The sequence below is a fragment of the Hemitrygon akajei genome, chromosome 6 (genome assembly GCF_048418815.1).
Source record: "Hemitrygon akajei chromosome 6, sHemAka1.3, whole genome shotgun sequence".
Lineage (NCBI taxonomy): Eukaryota > Metazoa > Chordata > Chondrichthyes > Myliobatiformes > Dasyatidae > Hemitrygon > Hemitrygon akajei.
Window position 1 is genome coordinate 34,636,561 of NC_133129.1, and position 22,075 is coordinate 34,658,635.

Here is a 22,075-nt window from a genome sequence, read left to right on the forward strand (position 1 = left end):
GAAGGACTGGCTAACTTAAAATAATTACCGTAGCAAAGCAGCCTGAGCTGAGGCGAGGACAGCTTTTCTGCTCAGTATGCACTGGTGATGCCTGAGCATACAATGAAGGCAGATTTAATAGCAACGTTGGAAAAGAAATTGCACATATTCTTGAAGGGAAGAAAATTTCCGCACTGTAGGGGGAAGAAAGCAGTGAAATGAGATTTACCGGATGTCCCTTTCGAAGAACAGACACAGACGTATCCATAGAGTAAAGCTCTGTGAATATTTTCAATAAGCTTTGATTGTTACAGCAACATTTAATGTCATTATCTAATAAAGAGCCCACTTCAGAAATTTTTACTTTTGGACGTCTTGAAAGGCATTTAATCCTTCTGAAATATCCTTTTGACCCAGTGTAGAGCAGACCTTCCACTGTCCGTCGCATCTTCGGCATGTTTTGATGAATTGTTTTCTTATGTGTTGCCTCTGCAGCTGAGTAGTTATGTGGGCCTCTGTTCGGTGTGGTCCCACAAATAGCAAGCAAGATTATTCCATGCAAGTACATTGAAGTAAGCAAAAGGAAAGCAGAATACAGAATATTATGTTACTGGTCTAGAGAACACGCAGTGCAAGCACTGAGCTGAGGAAAACTGAGCGATTCAAAGTTCACCTTTTGGCATACGATGGCACCGATGGAAAGAGAATTAATGAATTGCCTTTACAGTGTCTGACTAACCAACTCAATAGTTCTACTAATTTGTGCTTGTATTTCCAATCTGCAGTTAGTTTTTAAGGTCTTTTAGCAAGAAAGGCAGCCCTCCAGATCATCCCCAGGAGAACCCCCTACTCTTAATTCACATAGCGTCATGGGTTCTTCTGTGTCTAGCTGAGCTCAGGTTGATTCTCAATTTGACATCTAACTAAAGAGGCAAAATCACCCTCAGTGTTTCGGTCTCTTGGCAGTGCACTAAAGAGTCAGCCAAAATGATGTAATGGAGTCTCTCTATAGACATAGGAGATTGAGGGGAGATTTGATAGAGGTACATACAGTTGTGAAGGATATAGATAGGGTAAATAGGAACAAACTTTTTCCAGTGGGGCTAGGTATGACCAGAACTAGAGATTATGAGTTAAGGGTGAAAGATGAAATGTTTAAGTGAATATGAGGGGAAACATTCACTAAGAGGGCAGGCGAGGGTGGAACAAGCTGCCAGCAGAAGTGGTGGGTGTGGGTTGGATTTCAACATTTAGCAGAAGTTTAGATAGGAAATGGACGGGAGGGATATGGAGGGCTATGGTCCAGGTGCACGTTAATAGGACTAGGTAGAAAAATAGTTTGAGACAGACCAGATAGGCTGAAGGGCCTATTTCTATGCTGTATGTCTCTCTCAGGCCTTAAATCCACAGACTCAAAGGTGAGTGCAAACCACAAAGACACAGCTAATGAGAAACGTTGAGGAGTGATGGGCACTTTCAGATAAAAAAAGAATTTATTTGAGAACTTCTCTTTCAAAGTAAATCATGAGGCTCTGTGGACCATCCATGCTGACCATCAAGCAGTCTCCTCTACTATTCTCATTTACCAGTACTTGGTCCATAAGTTTCAATGCCTTAGTGTTCTTCTGGATGCTACTTAAACGCCATATGAGTCTCTTCTTCACCACCCAGTTAGGCTAGGCATCCAGATTAGTAAAATATTTTTTTCAATATATTCCACTTAAACATTCATTAAGCAAGTTATGCTAAAAAAAAGGATGTATCTAATCCAGTGGCCACTGAAGTTTGTAGCACATTCACTTCAAGGTTTGACATATGTGTTCGGAGATTCTCTTCTGTACACCACTGTTGTAACGTGTGGTTATTTGAGTTACTGTCATTAATGAGGCATTATCACCCACACACCCGATGTTTTTTTTTATTTATTGCACCATTTTCTGTGAACTCTGTTGTGCATGAAAATCTCAGGAGATCACCAGTTTCTGAGATACTCAAACCATCCCATTTGGCACCAACAATCATTCCAATGTCAAACTCACTTAGATCACATTTCTTCCCCATTCTGATGTTTGGTTTGAACAACAGCGGAACCTCTTGACCACATCTGCATGCTCTTATGGATTAAGATTCTGTCTCATGATTGGCTGATTAGTTAATTGGAATAACGTGTGTGTATAGGTATACCTGATAAAGTGGCCACTGAGTGTAGAATTGGCAGTGATGACTTAAGGGAAAATGGCTAACACAAAAAGTGATGAGATCTTTAAGTGTTTTATTGTTTCTGTTAGTTTGGCTGGAGATTCATTGCTTGTTTTTTTTGAGTATTGAAAAGCAGTTAGCCGGGAAAGATTTTCTGTTTGGATCAGGGATTCTTTTGCCACTAATAGGCATGCAAGTATTGGGAAATGGGAGTGAATTGATCCAGTTTGTGGTTACAGTACTGCATTTTCCAGTGTCTGTTTCCCTGAAGTCATCTGTAATATTTATGCTTACACTGTCACTACAGGGTCAAGCTTGTATGGAGTACACTTTGATAATAAATGTACTTTGTACTTTGACCATGATTTTGAAGTTGCTGGCCCTCCAGGACATGGGCAAAGAAGCTGATTAACTGTAGAGGGCATCACAGTTAACCCTTGTAGCCCCATGTGTATGGACGTAGCATAGATGGATCACTGTTCAGAGGTCTCAGGTTAGGAGATGTTATCATCTATATCAGAAGGTTATGAATTCAAATTCCCACAGACACCTAAATGGGATGTTCTGGCTAATAGTCCAGTACAGTCAGCCCTCCTTATCCGCGAATTCTACATCCGCGAATTCAACCAACCGCGAAAACCCGGAACTGCTCTTCCAACACTCGTTGTTCGAGCACGTACAGACTTTTTTCCTTGTCATTATTTCCGTAAACAATGCGGTATAACAACTATTTTACATAGTATTTACATTGTATTAGGTATTATAAGTAATCTAGAGATGATTTAAAGTATACGGGAGGATGTGCACGGGTTATCGTGGATCGGGATCGGAAAAAAATCGGAAGTTCTCTTATTAAGTAAGTCCGAATAGATACATCCGGTATTATTAAGTGTTAGTTAGTCAAACGTTTGTCTTAGTATATAGTATATGTTTTACTTTTCTATGCATATAAGACACTTAAGAACATATGTTTCAGTGCTGGGCTCGAGAACAGCCCGAGTTCGATCCAGTGACAGACCACTCCCGAGTGCCCTCTCCACCATGCCAGGTTGATGTGGAGGATCAAAAACCCAAAACCCAATAATTAAACCACTGCGTTGCTTAGTAATAATTGTAGCTTTCATCAAGGCAGAGCCTTTCTCACTTTATCCTTTAAAATTGTTCCGATCGTTGACCGATGCAGCCTAATGCTTTTCCAATGACCGATGGCGTTTTACCTCTTTCCGATCACTTTATTATTTCCACTTTATTTTCAATTGTGATTATTTTCATGAACAGAAACACTGCGGATTCAGAGCTCCAGCGCCAGGTCCTAATGTCCACCGCACTGAGACAGGTTAAATAAGATCTCGGGTTCCGCTGGGTCCTGAGGTCCACCGTATTGAGACATGCTGAATAAGGGACTTGAGCATCTGTGAATTTTGGTATCCGCGAGGGGTCCCGGAACCATTCCCTCGCAGATAAGGAGGGCCAACTGTAGTATTGTAGGAACAAGGTTTCCGCATTACTGGAGAACTCTGCTGCCTGTATAGTGCTTTGGTATGTCCTGAGGGTGTGAGAAGATATATATATATATATATATATATATATATATATGTGTACTGTAAATGCAAATGTGTTGATGCATAAGTGATATGTATGCATATTCAATCTGAAAGTGTGTGCTTCATCAAGACTATTGGGGCAAAGTGAGGGTTTTATCTTTCCCTGAATAGGAGATGTTCAGACTGGATTTTACTGTTCCAACTGGTGACTGGCAGATGTCACTCCACCATCTGCCAGTCTGTTGTTACCCAGCTTGGTGTCTTCACATTCACATACTTTTGTTAATTTCTAAGGAACTTTGCATCTGCTGAACTGGTTCTGACTCTCAACAGATGTACCCTCTTCGGGCCAACACTGCACTGCCTGACTCGAGTGGCTGGGGAAACCCGTGTGAACTAGGTGGCAGGCACAGTCATGTACAGTTGCCTAGTGAAAGAGTAAATAGTTATCCTGGACTCTTGCCTGTGATCAGCATTCAGGAGCTGGGGCTGTGAGCATTGATTAAACACAGATCACACTGGCTGGGGATGAGTGTTCCTTTGACATTCACTACGAAGCTCCTAATGACTGTAGTGTATATGGTAGGAAAGGCTGTTTATCTGTACCACACTTGAGGAGGGGGGTCTTCAGTACTGGGAATGTGTGGGTGTAGATGGAAACAAATAGCATAAATCTTCAAATAGCATTATTAAAGGTGACAGGCTTCTTTCACCAGGGAAGTTTCAGATATTACTGCAATTACTCAACTCTCCCACAGGACTGCCAGTAACTCTTCAAATATAGATTAATGCCAGCTGGAGTCACATGATCAGAGCTCTGTGTCAGGTTATTCTAGGCAAAGGGAGAATACATCCTAGTTGAAAGCAGTTGGATAGGTTTTGGAAGCAGTAATCAGGGAACCAAATTAACAGGCATTTATTTGGAGAGGTTTGAGTTAATTATGGGAGTCAGCATAGATTTGTAAAGTGCAGATCATGTCAGAATCATCTCATTGAAAGTTGAGATAGATTTAGCAGAGAAGGTTGATGAACAGAACTTAGTGGATGTTGTCTACTTGGATATTAAGAAAATATTTGACATAGTAACAAAACTGAGGCTCATTGACTAGGAGACGTGCAGATAATCTCTGATAAACTGAAGTCAGAACCATGTGGTAAATGGCAGGTTTTCAGACTAGACTTTGGTAGAGCTGGTGAGAGTCAGAGCTAGCAATATAAGTATATATGTATAGCCAGAGACTTTTACCCAGAGCGGAAATGACTAATACAAGAGGACATAAAATTTAAATGATTGGAGGAAAGTAAAGGGGTAAGTTCTTTGCACAGAGAGTGGTGAGTGTGCAGAACACCCTGCCAGAGTGTTGGTCGAACCAGATACATTAGGGGTATTTAAGAAACTATTAGATAGGCACATGGATGATAAAAAAAATGTGAGACTATATTGGAGGAAAGGGTTAGATTGATCTTCGAGAGGTTAAAAGGTCTGCAAAACATTCTGGCTGAAGGACATGTACTGTGCTGTAATGTTCTATGTTCTATATAAATAACTTGGGCATTAGGTACAAACGAAACTTTAAAGTTTCAAGATTTGCCGATCATAGCAAACATGGTGCAGCAGGATGATAGAAATCAACTGCATCAAGACAAACAATCAAAATGAGTGGTAGGTGGCAGATGGAGTTAAATGCACAGAAGTGTGAGGTGATACATTTTGGAGAGGGAATGGTGAGAGACATCATTGACTTAGATCTTTGAAGGTGGCAGGACATACTGCGAGACTAATGATTCTACAGTTAGTTTAAACAACTCAAAGTTGTATCACAGCTCAATCATTATTTGTGAAGTCTGAATTTCAAGCAAAGTAACAGCAAGAGTAAGTAGCCATTGGTGGCTTTGAGATGAATGGTCTCGAGTTTGAATCTGGCTGGCTCCTTGCACACTTTGTACTCCGTGCTGGATTAACTGCTGAGTGAGCAACTCAGCCTCATAAAAAACACTCAAATACAATGGAAACATCAAAAATGGAGCCCGATGTGCCACAAAGCGCGAAAAGGAACAATGACAGCAGTAGCAAGGGTTTGTGGATATTTCAGAAATGTGGATATTTCAGAAAATCAGTTCTCCAAGCTTTATTTCTGATGTTGTATTCATCAACAGTTTGTTCTTATGTGGCCACAGGGAGGTTAATTGCAAGTATAGCTCAACCTTCACTAATCCAGCACCACTGAGACCTGCGGAGTGCCGGATTAGTGAAAATGCCGAATTACAGAAGGATCACATTAAGCAATAGCTAACAGCCTTATCATACCTTTAAAATATCATGTAAATCAGTACAAGTTAGATAGTAATGAAACAGAAATATTAAATGAGGAGCCAGTGAAATTTTAATAAAGTAATATACTGTACAGACACAGATAAAATTAAGGGTACAGGTAAATGTACAGGAATTAACTTGCACAGATTAGTTGAGCACTTCCGCTTTTAAAGTGAGACGTTAAATATACCTTCAGGCAAAGTTACATGTTTGCAAGTGTGGGGTTGTCAGGATCATCAACATCTTCATCTTGAAAAATGAGTGAAGCATCAGGAACTGGTGCTAAAACTGACACAACAGTTTCTTCAAAAACTGTTGGTGTTGGTGGCGTCACATCTGGGTGAGCAGAAGCAGAAGTCGGAGAAAGGAGATTTTCTATATGTCAGATTTCACGCGACCGCCAGGTGGCCAGTGATTCGGCGCTGGGCTCTTCACTCGCAGTTACTGAGGGAATCTTCGTTAGATTCTTTTCCTCCGCTTAGTAATATGCTTAAATTCAGCGGGTCGCCACATCTGATCTGAGGTGGTAGGCAAAGGAAAACGGTGCGCCGGCCGGGTGACGCTGGAGGGCAGTGCGCGACTGCCAGCAGGTGGACGAGAAGGCGGATTGACCCAGTACGAGCCAGCTCCCCCGCCACTGGCGGGTGAGACGGGCAGGGACCTGGCGGCCGCACCTCACACATATAATATTAATAAATGCAGGAAAACAAGTAGGAATTGCCTGTCTGTGCTTACAGGAGCATGCCAACACGCAAACAGATCTAGCGCAACCAAAACAATGCGCAGTAGATTGGTACGGTGGCCCGGGAAATTTGAAATTTCAGTTGCACGGAAAATTTGAAATCAGTGCCGGATTATCAAAGGAACCGGATTGCAGGTAGTCAGATTAGTGAAGGTCAACTGTAACTAGATTTTGAGAGTGAATGTCAGAGTAGATGCTAAAGGGTTATATTCTCTTGGTAGAAGTTGGTGATGGAATTAAGGATAATGGACTTTTTTGTTTTAGTTATGTAATTTCTTGTAAAAATGTGCATAATTTATGACTAATTTATGCATATTTCTTGTGAATGCTGCCAGTATGATATGTACCCGTGATGCTGCTGCGGGTAAGTTTTCATTGCACCAATGCATGTAAGACAATAGACTGTGAAAGACTTTGAGGAGATGGTCATTTGCGATTGAGGTAGCAAGTGACTTCTGGAGAGTGTTGTAAATCTTGGGAATTTGATGTCTGTGAATTGTTCAAAGGCCAGGGGGCCTTGAACAAAATAACATATATGAGATACAGGAAGATTGTACGGCAAGCCATCTTTACACAGATAGTGCTATAGACCAGGAGGTCGCTGCTGATGGAAATCGCCAGTCAGGGCTTTGAAAGGAAGTTGAATAGAGATTTGAGAGAAACCAATTTTTAGAGCACCAGGAGAGGTGTCAGGAATAGAGGAATAGATTGTTTTAAATGGATTTGATGAGGAAAATATCTTTTTCCTCAGAGTCAGATATGTAATTAGTTCTGATACAACAAGTGTATGGGACATTGGAAAAAAAAGTTGAATTTCCCCATGGGGATGAATAAAGTATCTATCTATCTATCTATTATCACTGACATTTGTTGGGAAACGTGTTGCTTTGCAGCAGTGTGCAGTGCGGGACATAAAATCACAAAGTTATGAAATGAATTGTGTAAAAAGACAAATAGCAAAGTGGCATTCATGGGTTCATGGACCGTTCAACGCACCCTTGATGTGGGCTTATGATGCTGGTCAGCAAGGAGGACATGTTATTACCAATCCGGATTTACGGTGAGGAAGTCCTGTTGTATCCTGAACCTGTGCTGTAGTTAAGAGGGCTGTAGATGTTTGGGCATTGAATTTAATAGAAATATGATTGGAGGATAGTGGAGCAGAATCAGTCACATTCTTAATGAATGGTAGAGCAGGTACAAAGACCAAATTCAGACAGACTCCATTTCTTATTCAGCTGTTCAGATAGTTGCAGTTGAAAATAAGGTGCAACAGTGAAGGTGGGCGACCCCTTTCTCAGGTTTGCCCACGTACTTAGGTAGCCCTCTCTCGTCAGACACAGTGCCCACCCACCTCCACTTCAGGCATGTGTCAGAGGTCACTGATGTAATTCAGTCAGTCACAGCTGGCTACACAGACGCTGGCAAGTCACAGCAGAGTGCTCCCGATGTCTCAGGAGAGGCTTTCTCTGTACTCAGCAGTCTTGTTGGAGGCTGCACGCTTGCTGGTAGCCTGAGCGAAGCACTGTTAGTAATGAATGATGACAGGCCCTGTACTTGGCAGGGCAGAAAGGTTTCTGTTCTCTTTTTAGGGAAACAGCTTAATTGAAGAGGCTTGGAATTACAGAAAGAAAGCTCCATCAAAGCTCGATAAAGTGCTGAGGGTTTGCGGGGAAGTTTGTGGGTTGCAGAGTGCCGGTGGTAGTAGTGGTTGGATTATTTCGTGGAGAATGCTCTCCTGCAGCTGTCCTGGCGGCTGCAACCTGTTCCATTTCATTTCCCTGCCCTCTCCTCGCTTTGCCGTTGAAACAACCCAAGCTATGTTGAGAAGATAGGGTGATACCCAGCCTGGCCACTAACTGAGCATTGAAACTGTAGCCGTCCCTCTTCTCTGGGGACTCGCTGGTAGTCGATGAGTGACAAGCGACATGCAGCACAGGCGCAAAACTTCCCCTGTCATTTTCTGCCCAGATGTTAGCAGTGGCAAAGCTACGGACTGCCTTTCCGGTAAGTTGCAGGCACTTTGCTCTACATTGCCCCGCTTATTCTACGCAGACTCTGTAGATCTGTTCTATTGATGCTGGAAACTGACATTCACATATCAGTAAGGTACTGTTCCTCTCATTCCATGCCATACAAATTTCTTATATTTTGTTTGATTTTAATTATCTCTGTTAATGCTATACAACTCTTCTTCCTGCTGGCCACCATGTACTTCTTCTAATGCTCCCTTTCCCTGACGGTATTCTGTGTTTGTGCTGTTTCAGTAGAAAGCACTCCCACAGTCTGAAAAAAGCTTAGAGGGGGGCTTGAGGTGTAAGTGAATGTGTCCCTGACAGTATATAACTGCATACACATTCATCTACACTGAGTCCCAATACTGACAGATCTAAGGGGAGGGTGATTGATAAATTTGCCTGAGGCTTCAAATAACACGTGAAGGTTAATCATAGAAATAATTATATCTAGTGTTTAAATTTCTCGTTTTCTGAAAGAAAGTTTTTCTTTCCTAGGTCTCTAGGTTTATTCATGTTCTATTTCAAAAGTACATCAAATTTCAGTCTCTATAAATTGAAGGCACTACTAAAATTAATTCCTGACCAGTCCTACCTTTACGTTAGATATTAGCTTGACTGAATCGCTGTTTTCTTCTGGGGATCTTTGAGCACTCTTGGTTTTGTCTTTGCTCTCTGGCCTTTTATTTTGTCTATTACACTGTTGACCAATGTATCCCATAAATAGAATAGGTCACGAGGTCTGTCAGAGCATTTTGAAAGTCACATATAGCATGTTTAACGAAAATAGAAATCCTCTGGGCTGACACTTACAGCCATTATGGAACTCTAGTAGGTTATTAAATATCCTAGATGCCTTTTGGTAGTTTCCATTTTTTGATCAGTTAGCCTTAACTCATCCTTTTTTGTACATGAGGATTTTTGGATGTCATAATGTTCAAAAGATTGCCTATAAAGAAGACACTTGCTGTCAAGAAATGCATGTTTTTAAAAAAAAATTAATCTGGCTTATTCAAGGAACATGCCCTCATCTGACTTGCTATGGGTGTGTTTTAGGTGAGAGCTTTGCTCTTTTCAACCAGATAGACTTTGTTTATTTAGGCTTGCTTTCTGCTGATCAGTCTCTGCTGACAACTATTTATGGTTTGTCAGAAAATGTCCCTTTGAAGATGGTAAAGAAATAGGGATGAAATGGATTAAATATTGTTGTGATGTAGAATTACTGATAAACTTAGTGGCTGGTTAAATCAGGAGAGGGTAGGGCAGCTGTGAAAACATTACATTTCATGTGCAGATGAACTGATGATGAGGGAAACATGATTCCTTTTATAATGACTCATTTAAAGGATGGGGAAAATGGCAATTTTGTTTCATGCTTTGCCACTTTTTTTTCCCTGAGGTCCTTCCCAACCATTAAAGAGCAGTGTGTTTTGACACAGATCCCCAGAAAGATTAGAAAGTAGTCTAGTCGATAATGCAGAAGCTCAGGCATGTTTTTTGCCCCCCCATCTTCTATGCCCTGGATACAACTAGTTAACAAATCTTCAGAACACAGAAAGTCGGGACTGTTAAACCTAGCTTGCCCGCCTGATTTGCATCTGTGTTGAACTCCCTTTGAGTGTCTGGTACAAGACAGGGCCTTGCCAGGGAAGAGCTCGATAAAGAGAAGATCTCCGATTTATATATAATTTTAAGCACATTCTAAAATACCTTAGAACCCATGGTACACTTACTAAATGATATTAATAGCTGTAAAGCAGCGCCTCTTTACAAAGTGCTTCACAAAGCTCCAATATGTGGCTCTGGGATAATGGCCAAATAACCCGCCTCTGTTACCTTGAATGCCAATATCAGAAGGCCTTCTGATATTTTCCTGCCCTTTCCCTGCCCTTCTTGAGGACTAATGACTTCTTACACATTTGCTTGAGGGAGCAAGTGCTGTGAATGCTCATACCGTACATTTGCTTGAGGGAGCAAATAAAACCTCAATTTAACTTCACATTCAAAAGGCAGCATCTCTAGTTGTCCAACACTCCCTCGGTATTGAACTGGAGTGACAGCTTAGATTTCTTTCATTCAGATCTCCAGAGTGGGGCTTAAACCCAGGACCTTTTAACTAAGAGGTAAAAGTGCTGCTGATGGAAGAAAGAAGCCAGGAAACAAATAAGATCATACTTCCAAAGACCAAACACTCAAAGCAGTGCTGAGTAATGACTGTAGCCAAAGCCACGGTGTCTTGGGAGGGTGGCATTTTACATTAATGGGAAGTAATCAGCATTTACACTGGATATAAATTATTTTTTGTTAGTTGGGGATGTTATTCAAAGTCAGGGAAGCTCAAATGCTGCTTTTTAGAAGAGTACACAAAGCACATGATATATATCTGCAAGGGAGTATATGTCTCCCATAAACAAGCCTATTCTGCTTTGAAATTGAAATAGAGTACTTATAATTGAAACTGAATCAATATTTAACACCGTTGCCCAAATCGATTAGATATCATGGTAGCTCCTGACCTGCTCTTCTGCTATGTAATTGAAGGATACAGGAGTTTCAGAGATTGGTCTGTAAGTGCCTGTGTTGTTTGACAAGTGTAGGGTTTGAGTTGAATTTTAAGAATGCCGATTTTCAAGATGGCTTTTACAATGTAGTTTTTTAAACACTGTTTCGAGCCAGGCCATGCAGGTGGCTTTTGACCTGAGTGCGTGCGAGACAGAACTCACCTGAAACCAGTGCACACTTTAACTAAATGTGCCAGAAAGGGTCTTCATATCCTGATAATTTGCAAATGCCAAAATAAGTAGTAGTCTGCTAAAAGGTAGGGATTAATGGTATTTCAGAAATTTCCAATTTTTATTTCTGAGGTAGCACATCTGCATTGCACACCTCCAAATGTTAATAACATTTCTCCTGCTGCCAGATAACATTGTTAAACGAGTGACAGTAAAAATGTGAATGTTATTCATTAAATCTCAAAGCTTTCTGTGTATAAACCATTGCTGCTTCAAAGTCCACAAACATTGTAATAATAACGCATTAATATTCATGGACTCGCTTGGAAGGGAACAGGTGAATGTGGGCTAGGTCTTCCAGCACCCATCTGCCTACGGGAATTACAACCCATCCCATTACTCATCGCTCAAAAATTTTCCATGATGGGGGGTGGGGTGGAGATATGTCTCTACCAATGGAGGTGTAAAGCGCTCCTTCCCTCTGTGAGCCTGCAGGTCGCCCTTGGGCAAGGTGTAGCACCTGCTTAGCCCGCTGATCAGGGATGCGTGAAGCTGTGGGAGCAGGTGGTGGGTGGTCGTATGAGTGGCTGGTGCATATCACAAGTCCTGGTTATGAGACCACTGACACCAGGCAAACAACCTCTGAAGAGTATTGATAATGGGTCAGCCATCTTGTAAGGACACTGCCTAGAAGAAGGCAATGACAAACCGCTTCTGTAGAAAAAATTTACCAAGAACAATCCTTGTCATGGAAAGGCCGTGATCACCCACATCATACAACATTGCACAAAATGATTTACCGTGAATTAAATAATAATTTAAAATATAAAAATATTTTAAAATAATTAACAGCATGGACATAAAGTAGAATATTTTGTAAGAAATATTGACAGCTTGTCCTTTTTTCCTAATCTACTGTCTTGGAATTCTCCTGTGATCCTACACCAGGTTTGACCTCTCACCACCCACCCACTTCCCTGTGATGTCTTTTCTGTGATGTCTTTCTGTGGCATAATGCTAGAAAATTCTTGCAAGACTGGGCGCCATCGTAGGGTTCGATATAAAATTCAGAGGCGATGAGACAGATGTGGGCTTGCATGCTGGATCACTACGTACAGTGAGGAAGAAGACTGAATGACATTTTAATTGTCATTTATGATCTGAGCTCCCTGCTCTCGCCCAGCAATTCATGTCGCAGTGTGAGCCTGAAGTTTCATAAGAAAGCCAGAATGGAGAAATGTGAAGCGATAGGCATTGTTTGTATGAAATCTGGAATCTGGGAGTTGCATATATTTTAATGGCAACCAGTGGGCTCCCAGCCCAGGTGCCTTGTGCATTCCTGATTAATTCAACAAGGAATGCATCTCATTAGAAGGTAGAAGTGGATCAGGTCCACAGAATATACTTGGTTGAGGGTCATTGTCTCTCATTATCTTCTGTCACCTTGCTGGGTGAATGTGTACCGTAATGAACGCAGTTGGTAATTTACTCTTTCCCCCTTCTTTCCATCTTATTTGTATGTAAATTCATACAAGAAAAGCAAACAGAAAGATATGTCAAGAAATTTAGTTTAGGAAGATGGAATGGGAAAGTGTTTCTGTAAATGGAAGCAGTGACATCATGGACTGAAGTTTCAGCAATATGCACACAGTGGCCACTTTATTAAGTACACCTATACACCAACACAATCAGCCAATCATTGGGCAGCAACTCAGTGCATAAAAGCATGAAGACGTGATCAAGAGGTTCAGTTGTTGCTCAGACCAAACATCAGAATGAGGAAGAAATGTGATCTAAGTGACATTGACCATGGAATGATTGTTGGTGCCAGACAGGGTGGTTTGAGCAATTCAGAAACTGCTGATCTCTTGGGCTTTTCACATAAAACATTCTCTAGAGTTTACAGAGAATGGTGTGAAAAACTGCGAATTCCAGTGAGTGGCAGTTCTGTGAGTGAAAATGCCTTGTTAATGAGAGAGGTCAGAGAAAATGCCCAGACTGGTTCAAGCTGATAAGAATGCAACAGTAACTCAAATAACCACACATTACAACAGTGGGGTGCAGCAAAACATCTCTGAATACACATGCTGAACCTTGAAGTGGATGGGCTACAGCAGCAGAAGTCCACAAACATATACTCAGTGGCTACTTTATCAGGTGCAGGAGGTACCTAATAACATCGCCAGTGTGTGTAATTCCCTAATATAATCAGCTTTGGCTGGGTCAGTTATCATCTCTGCCATCAACCTCCATGACTTGACTGGTTGACAGTCAACAGTAAGAATTGCTGTTGGCAATAATGCTACTGCAGGAGGTTTCTGAGATACTTCGTGACACATAGCCATCACTCAGAGCTAAATGGTGCATTTGCCACACTGCTGCGTATCCCTCTGGAAGCTATAAATAAAATGAAGATGTTTGTGTGATTAAGCCACTAGGGAAGAGAACATGCCGCAGAAGTCTTCTTTCTGCCGTGATCAGCCAAGAGGCCTGTTACATGGAAGATTTCTGCAGGCGCAGTACTGGGTGTTTAAGCCATTACAAAACACCCCTTCCCCCTTGGATTCTCGACAAGACTTGAGCAACAACAATTTGCAGTTATAGGTTATAGCAAATTCCATTGTCGGATACCCTGAGTTCATCTGATCGGGGTTTCCCAACCTGGGGTCCGCAGACCCCTCGGTTGATGGTAAGGGTCCATGGCATAAAGAAGGTTGGGAACCCCTGGGATCAGCATTGGAAGAAATATTTCCTTAGAAACTCACCAGAGAATGAAAAATGAACCAAGCCAAAGCAGATAATGATGGCAGATATTGTTACCACCCAGTGACATTTATGAAGCAGATTATTACTGTGCAACAGTCATCATTCCTCAATCATTAGACCATTATCAACAGCTTAGGTTCCTGTACCCTACCATCCAAGGCAAACTCTTTTACTCCCTTCATGGCCACTCAACTCCTGGAGACAAGCACTCAAGATGAAGCACAAACAGGGGCGGCAAGGTAGCGTCATGGTTAGTGTCAGCAATCAGCAACCAGGGTACAATTCCCACCGCTGCTTGTTAGCAGTTTGCATGTTCTCCATGTGATTGCACGAGTTTCCTCCAAGTGCTTCGGTTTCCTCCCACTTTCCAAAGATGAATGGTTAGGGTTAGTAAGCGTGCTACGTTAGTGTCAGAAGCATGGAAACATTTGCAGGCTGTGCTCAGCACATATTTGGACTGTGTTGGTCATTGATGCAAATGATGCGTTTCACTGTGTTTCCATATTCATGGAACAAATAAAACTAATCCAATCTAATCTAATCAAAAGCTTAGAACAAAGAACAGCTGCCGAATCATCTCGATTATTTGTGTCTAAATATTGTTAGCTTGGGATAAACCTGTGAAGCATTTGTCACAGACAAATTAAACATTTTTTATCTGCATATTTTTTGCTGTGTAAACCTAATGCCAGACAAATTGCTGTGTTTACAAGACAGACTACTATTGTTGACTTGTTTTAGCTCAGGCTGTTATAGTTTTCAAGCAGTTAGAGTGAAAACCTTATTTAATTAATTAACAATATGCATATTAAATAAAACAGAACAGCATGTTATCTTTGGCCTCGTGTCCTCTGTGACACTGCTGAATTCCATATGGAAAGATTTTATGTTATGCATCATCGTCATCATCATGTCTTATGAAAGAGGCGATCATGGTTTTTGACTAGGATTGTTCTTGGCAAAAACTTTTCTGCAAAAGTCGTTTGCCATTGCCTTCTTCTGGGCAGTGTCTTTAAAAGATTATCATTATCCATTATCAGTACACTTCAGAGATTGTCTGCCTGGTGTCAGTGGTCACATAACTAGAACTTGTGATTTGCGCTCATATGGCCATCCATCACACAGCTTCACATGGCCCTGATTGCGGGCTAAACAGGTGCTGCACCTTGCCCAGGGGTGACCTGCAAACTAAAGGAGGGAAGGAGCATATCTCCAGCCCTACCACTCAATATTATGGGAAAGAAGAAAAAATATCTTGAGTTCGCTGCAATAATTCAATCATTTCACTCTAGATGAGAAACAGCAGCTCAACTTAAATAATGAAACGACAAATCAATTCAGTGTCGATTTATTTTTTAATAAATTTCAGCCAGGGACATCAATTTCATCGTATTACAAGTTGATAAACAAAAAATACAGTTTGCTAAGGAAGTGCTTTCTAAAAAATGAGAATAGCAGATGATTATGGCAAATGATTTGTTCCCACTGCCATCTGTTCTGAACACAGTATGTTCACCAACTCTTAATGTAACACCACAGGATCCAGGGAGGAACTCACAACACCTTCTTAGGGGGGCACCAGGGAGGGGCAAAAGATCCAGGCATACCACATTGGCCCTTGGCCCAGAATTAATTTTGAGAGGAAGGTGCAGAAATTCACAGGATATTGCACAGTGACAGATAGCTTGTCAGGCAGATGATAGCATCAGATATGGAGCTAGGTTTTGTTTTAACCCAACCTGTTAAAGAAAAAAAAGAGCTGCTTAGACTTGGCAGCAGATCAGACTGCTTTATAAGCCTATTCTAGGTGGATCTCACTGCAGTACTGTGGCTCCTCTGATGTAGATCATGGTCATGATAGGGCGGTGGGGCGTAAATCCAGTGGAACAACGCAGATAGCCACAGCTTCAAGTGCTTTTGGGGTGGCACTGCAGAAATGCACATAGTAATCAGCCAGGGATCCCAGACCTCATTAACATAGCTTTAATGTACTCCCGTGAGAAAATTGAGCATTGGGCATTGCTGTGATTCTGCCTGCAGTTAAGTGCAAACTAACTCGAGAAGCTCTAATTTTTATCTTGCCTGCCTGGTAGAGCTAATATGTTTTTAAAGAAAGCAACAAACGCCACCAGCTGCTTTTCCCATGGCGTGCAATGACTTGCAAGTGTGAGGAGTGTTTGATGGCTCTGGGCCGTACTTGCTGGGGTTCAGAAGAATGAGGGGGGATCTCATTAAAACCTATTGAATCTTGAAAGGCCTAGATGGAGTGGATGTGGAGAAGGTGTCTCCTATAATGGGGGAGTCTAAAACCAGAGAACACAGCCTCAGAATACAAAAACGTACCTTTAGAATAGAGATGAGGAGGAATTATCCAGAGGGTGACGAATCTGTAGAATTCATTGCCACAGACAGCTGTGGAGGCCAAGTCATTGGGTATATTTAAAGAGGAGGTTGATAGGTTCTTCATTAGTCAGGGTATGAAATATTATGGGGAGATGGCAAGAGAATGGGGTTGAAAGGGATAATAAATCAGCCATATTTGAATGGTGGAGAAGATTCAATGGCCAAGTGGCATGATTTTGCTCCTATTCTTATGCTCTTATGATTTCACAATGAGGGCTTGGAATTAGAGGCTAGAGGACATTCAGAGATGCTGGCATGTCAGGTCTCCAGTGGAGAATGTTATTCATGAATGTTAGTGCAACAGAGGACACATCAGTGATGTACCTCTTCTCCCCTGTGATTCAACAGGAAATCTTTGGGCCTTCTCTATTTGGGCTTATCCCATTCTTCATCAGTCCATTCCCCGGATTTGCCCCGTTATCATTCACGCTGTTCTCCCACTTCAGTCCTCATTCCTGATGGGCAGGGCTTTAACCCTTGATGTCGACAGTTCCTTTTATACCACAGATGTCCCTCAGTGCACTCTGTTCGTCCAGCAGGTGGTTGGTTCAGGTTCCAGCATCTGTTGGTATTACGTGTGCAGCATTAAATGGGCTCAGTTTGTTTGGGGCTCCGTGGTCTGCTTGGACTCAGTGGACTGACGAGTCTGCTGTACGATTCTGTGAAACCACTAGCCTTGATGGTGTTTCTGTCAGCTTCAGAGACGAGACATGTGAGTGCTCTTTCAGTGTGCTCCTTCCATGATTTATTTCTAGCCTCTTCATGGAAGAGGGGCACGGATCAGGCAGGGTGAGGGGAAGATTGGTTGCCCGTCCTGAACTCTGAATCGGAGCTTTAGTAGTTCCACTCACATTTTTAACATCTGGCAGCCTGACCAAGTTGCCAGAAAGTTAGTCACCTCACAGGGGACCCATTCCTACACAGGCAGCTTGGAAAAAGAAAAACAGAGGCGCTTTGAGTGTTCCAGGTAGGGATTACGACACACCTGGCAATCGCACAGTTGAATTTGGCTAAGTGAGGTGATGCAGTAATTAGCCTCAAGGGTAATCAATTCAAATTCAGAATTATTAATTCACAAAACGAATGAAAAACAATTTACTGTGACTGTGAAAACCATTTTCTGTTCCAACTAAAAAGAGAGCCCTTTTGCTCCACAGCTTTCTTGAAGAGGCAGGGCTTGACAGCTGGGACAACCCCAGGTACTTCAATCTTCCTTCTGATTTTAAGAACAGTGTTCGAGGCCGTCTCTCTTGTGGACATGTAGGTCACGTCATCCAAGCTCAAATTGCATTATTTATTCAAAGTATGTTATCATATTTTGGTGATTTGAAGGTGATTTATGAAACGCAGTAAAGATGTGAAAATGATCAGGTTGACTGAGTTAAGAGGAGTGACATGTTTGGATTTAGTGTTCATCCATACTGACACCCTTTTCTCAAGGGACACGATCGCTTTGCATGGCACTGCATCAAAACTGTCAAAATCTATTTTTTTGTCTGAACCTTGCACTCGGTATAAGTACCGTGCAGCCTCTGTTGTTTCAGCTTTGATGCTATCCTAGACCTTAGCATATCTCTGCAGATGTCTTCTCTATTTAAAAGTCATACATAATTTAAACCAGTTTGGCCAGCATAACAGATGCTGGACTCCAAAAGCACCATAAGGAAAGTGCGGCAGGAACAACTGATGCATTCTGAGACTGCACGCCCAGAGTACAGGACAACTACGGTACTTGAAGTACACTGGAAGAGTTCCTCTGAGAATTCCCTCTGTGTGAAAGTGTCACGTCAAAGGAGTTTGCAGAGATATAAGCACCCTAATTTAATAGGACAGTATTTGTTGATTGTTAAATGCCTTATTGATTTTTACTAAGTAGTCCTGAAACAAAGTCTTGAGCGAAGCAAATGCAGACTTGGTAGCACGTCAAAGGATTGCATGAAATGATACTGTGAAGAATCAGTCCCTCATAAGATGTAGCTGATTGCTTTCACCAGAATTGCTGTTGTTGACTGTATTCGTTGGTGTGAAGTTGTTGACTGGTGGGGAACCAACTGCTCCACATGCCCAGAGGAATGCGGGAGTAAAGTGCACGGTGTCTCTGTACTTGATAATCAGGGCTCGGCATTTGTCATCAGCACCCGGACAACATGACGATTGACCCTGAAAGACTTGTGCGAAAATAGACCATGGGGTAGCTCATTGCCCCGAAGTGAGGACATAAGGCATTGTTTGAAAACAGAAGTCTCTTAAATGCAGATCTGCCTTGACCGTAGTCTTGTGTTCATTGAGACTGTGGAGAATGTTGGGTCTCTGTTTCAATTGGAAACAATGCACAGGAGTAATTTGTTCATTTTTATTTTTTTTAAATAATCCAGTGTGGAGTAGGCCCTTCCGGCACTTTAGGTCTTGCCGTCCCAACAACCCCTGACAAAGTCGATTAACCCTAACCTAATAACGGGGCAATTTACAATGATCAATTGACCTACCTGGTACGGAAACTGGAGGACCCAGAGAAAACCCACACACTCTACAGGGTGTTTGTACAGATATTCCCTGCAGAATGGCACAGGAATTGAACTCCGGATCTCTCCCAAGCTGTAATTGTGTCGCAACTAACCACCACACTGCTGTGACGCCCAGTGAATCCAGCAAATGGACGCTCGTTAATTGTGTTACAGAACTCAAATGTAAAGGATTGACTTTCAGAAGCCATGTTCAGTTCATTGCTTTATTTTACTCTAGGTGACACAAGATAATGGAAGCAAATTGCTCTCTTTGTCCTCTGGTGTTTTGAGTCCATTTCTATCCATTTGGCTTTGTGTGCCTGACTTGTGCGGTGTTTTGCTTTGACAGTGCTGTTTAATGCTTTGCTTTTGCCATCACACACCAAAATCCTCATGTTGTCTCTCCTCAGGTCCTCCCATGCCATCCTCCTCCTCCTCGTCCAGTCCATCAGCCATTGAGCAGTCTGGTTCCCCACTTTCGTCGCCGAGTGCCAATGGCAACCAAAGGCGGTTGCTGGGCAACAGCGGCACGCATCCGGTTCATGACTCTGACACAGATGACGAGGAAAGCAATGCAAATTCATATCTAGCTCAGGCCAGTTCAGGCACTGCCTGTGTGCCCAATAATGGTAAGAAATTGCCTGCATCTATCATCTCCTCTTGAATTGGCACTTTCTAACTTCTGAGCAATTCTTTCAGCTGGAAGAGGTTTCAGAGTGACAATTTACCTCCCAGCCTCTCACTAAACCACTCGTCTCTGCACTAACTCTTTAGCAAAAAGCTTTACTGCACGGCAAGCTTTTTCTATCCCCCCCCCGCCTGAATGCGCGATGGATACACAGCACTTGCCCATTACCGCTGGGTCAAGCACTAACCGTACTTTCTCAAAGCACATTCAGATCTGAGTTGCAGGCAGGTCAGGTTGCCCTCTATTTAACTGAGTATTGCAATTGTATTTAACTGAGTATTGCAATTGCCAGATAAAATGGGTGTGAAAGCAGCAATTTTCTCAGCACTGAAAAGAAATTTCAGTCGTATTACCTTTGGGGTGCGGCGATGGAAGTGCATGCAGGGGCTGCCACAATGGGCTCTGCTCTTATGTGGCAGCTCTGCTGGCTGTTTCCCAGCTACTGCATCCGAACAAGCCTCTTCAAAAACATCGAGAATTTCTTATACGGCTATTGGCTTGCTGTTTGGGGAAACAAGACGATTGAAGCATACTTTAATGCAACACCATAGGATATGTTTGATCTGAATGGCGCTCACAATAATAACCCCAGTTGGGGCTGTCTTAGTTATTTTCTCTTTCTTCACAATTTAATTTTCTTCCAGGAATGCAGCAATTACATATTTTACTGTGTGATTATTATGTTTAACCACAGCACTGGGAGCTTGGCGAGATATTTTATTTAGAATGTAAAAGCAAGACATAATAAATGAGAGGCTTTGTACTTTATTAAAGTTTTGCTTCGCTAACGGGGAGGGGAGGTGATTCAATGTTTTGACTAAAACTTTGGTTTAGATTTCTGATATATGATATCCATTTGGTGCTATTTAAGTGTGTGGCTTTTAGTTTCCAATAGCTAGGTATTTGCTGACTGCTTTCACTGGAAGACAAGCTCCCTTGTTCACGAGATGTGAGTGTTGTTGGCAATGGTCATTCATTTTACCTGCCCCTGCACCAGTGAGACACAATAGTGTGCTTAGTGGAGCTGTTCCCTCACAGCTCCAGCGATTGGGATTCAATCCTGAACCTTTGATGCTACCTGTCCAAAGTTTACCTGTCCTCCCTCTGACTATGCGGGCTTCCCTTTCCTCCCACATCTTAAAATGTGGGGGCTGGTAGTTTAATTAGCACTGTAAATTGTCCCTAGTTTGTAGGTAAGTGGTAGAATTTAGGGCGTGCCATTTGAATGGAAGAGCAGATTAGAGTCATAGATGATGACAACAACACAGAAATGAGCCCTTCAGCCCATCTAGTCCATGCTGAACTGTTAATCTGCTCACGTCTATTGGCCTGTACCTGGACCTTAGCCCTCTGCACCCATCTCATTCATTTACTTCTTCAATTTTCACTTAAATATTGAAATAGTGATTGGAAGAAGGTATAGGGGAGATATCAGAGGTAAGTTCTTTACACATAGAGTGGTGTGTACATGGAACTCCCTGCTAGGGCTGGTAGGAGAGGCAGATACATTAGAGACATTTAAGAAACACTTAGATAGGCATGTGGATGATAGAAAATTGGAGGGCTCTGTTGGAGGGAAGGGTTAGATTGATCTTAGAGTTGGTTAAAAGGCTGGCACGATATCATGGGCTGAAGGGCTTGTACTGTGTTGAAGTGCATTAACTTGTTGTTCCAAGTTAGATCTGTAGAATGAGAGGTCACATTACTGAGACTTAACAGAACCTGAGGGAGTTTGACAGGATAGATGTAGAGATGTTTTCACTAGCAAGGTAGTGTTGAACAAGGGGTCATATCTATGAGGTATTTGAAATGATGATGTGTAGAAATTTCTTCTCAGAGAGGGTGGTGAATTTCTAGAATTTTTCACCCCCAGAAAGTTGCTAGATCATCAGAGGTGGAGGTAGACAAGTTTTTGAAAGTCAGGGGATTGAGGTACTATGGAGATCTGGCACAGAACACAAGTCGAGGCCTGGCATAGATCAGCCATGATTACATTGAATTGTAGGCAGATTTGAGGGGCCAGGCAGCCTACTCCTGTTTCTGATTTTTCATGTCGTGTTATTAACTGTGTGGAGAATAAAATGAGATGAGTGTAACTTGGTGTGTGTTGGTTAGCACACTCGGTAGGCCAAAGGCCTAGATTCCACACACTATGACTCTGTAACCCATTGACAATTCTAGAGAGAGGT

At 42.1% G+C, this 22,075-nt stretch overlaps 1 protein-coding gene across 17 annotated transcripts in view; it reads left to right on the forward strand.

The window, feature by feature from the left end:
- Positions 1-22,075, forward strand: part of LOC140728939 (teneurin-3) — a 2,305,574-nt gene that overhangs the window by 1,987,641 nt on the left and 295,858 nt on the right. For 11 of the 17 annotated variants that reach the window (XM_073048051.1, XM_073048055.1, XM_073048053.1 and 8 more), the window contains one exon: positions 19,609-19,827. The exons of the other annotated variants lie outside the window; for them this stretch is intronic. In XM_073048051.1, coding sequence (XP_072904152.1) covers positions 19,609-19,827 — 219 coding nt within the window. The remainder of the gene's footprint in view (positions 1-19,608; positions 19,828-22,075) is intronic. 17 annotated transcript variants of the gene reach the window in all.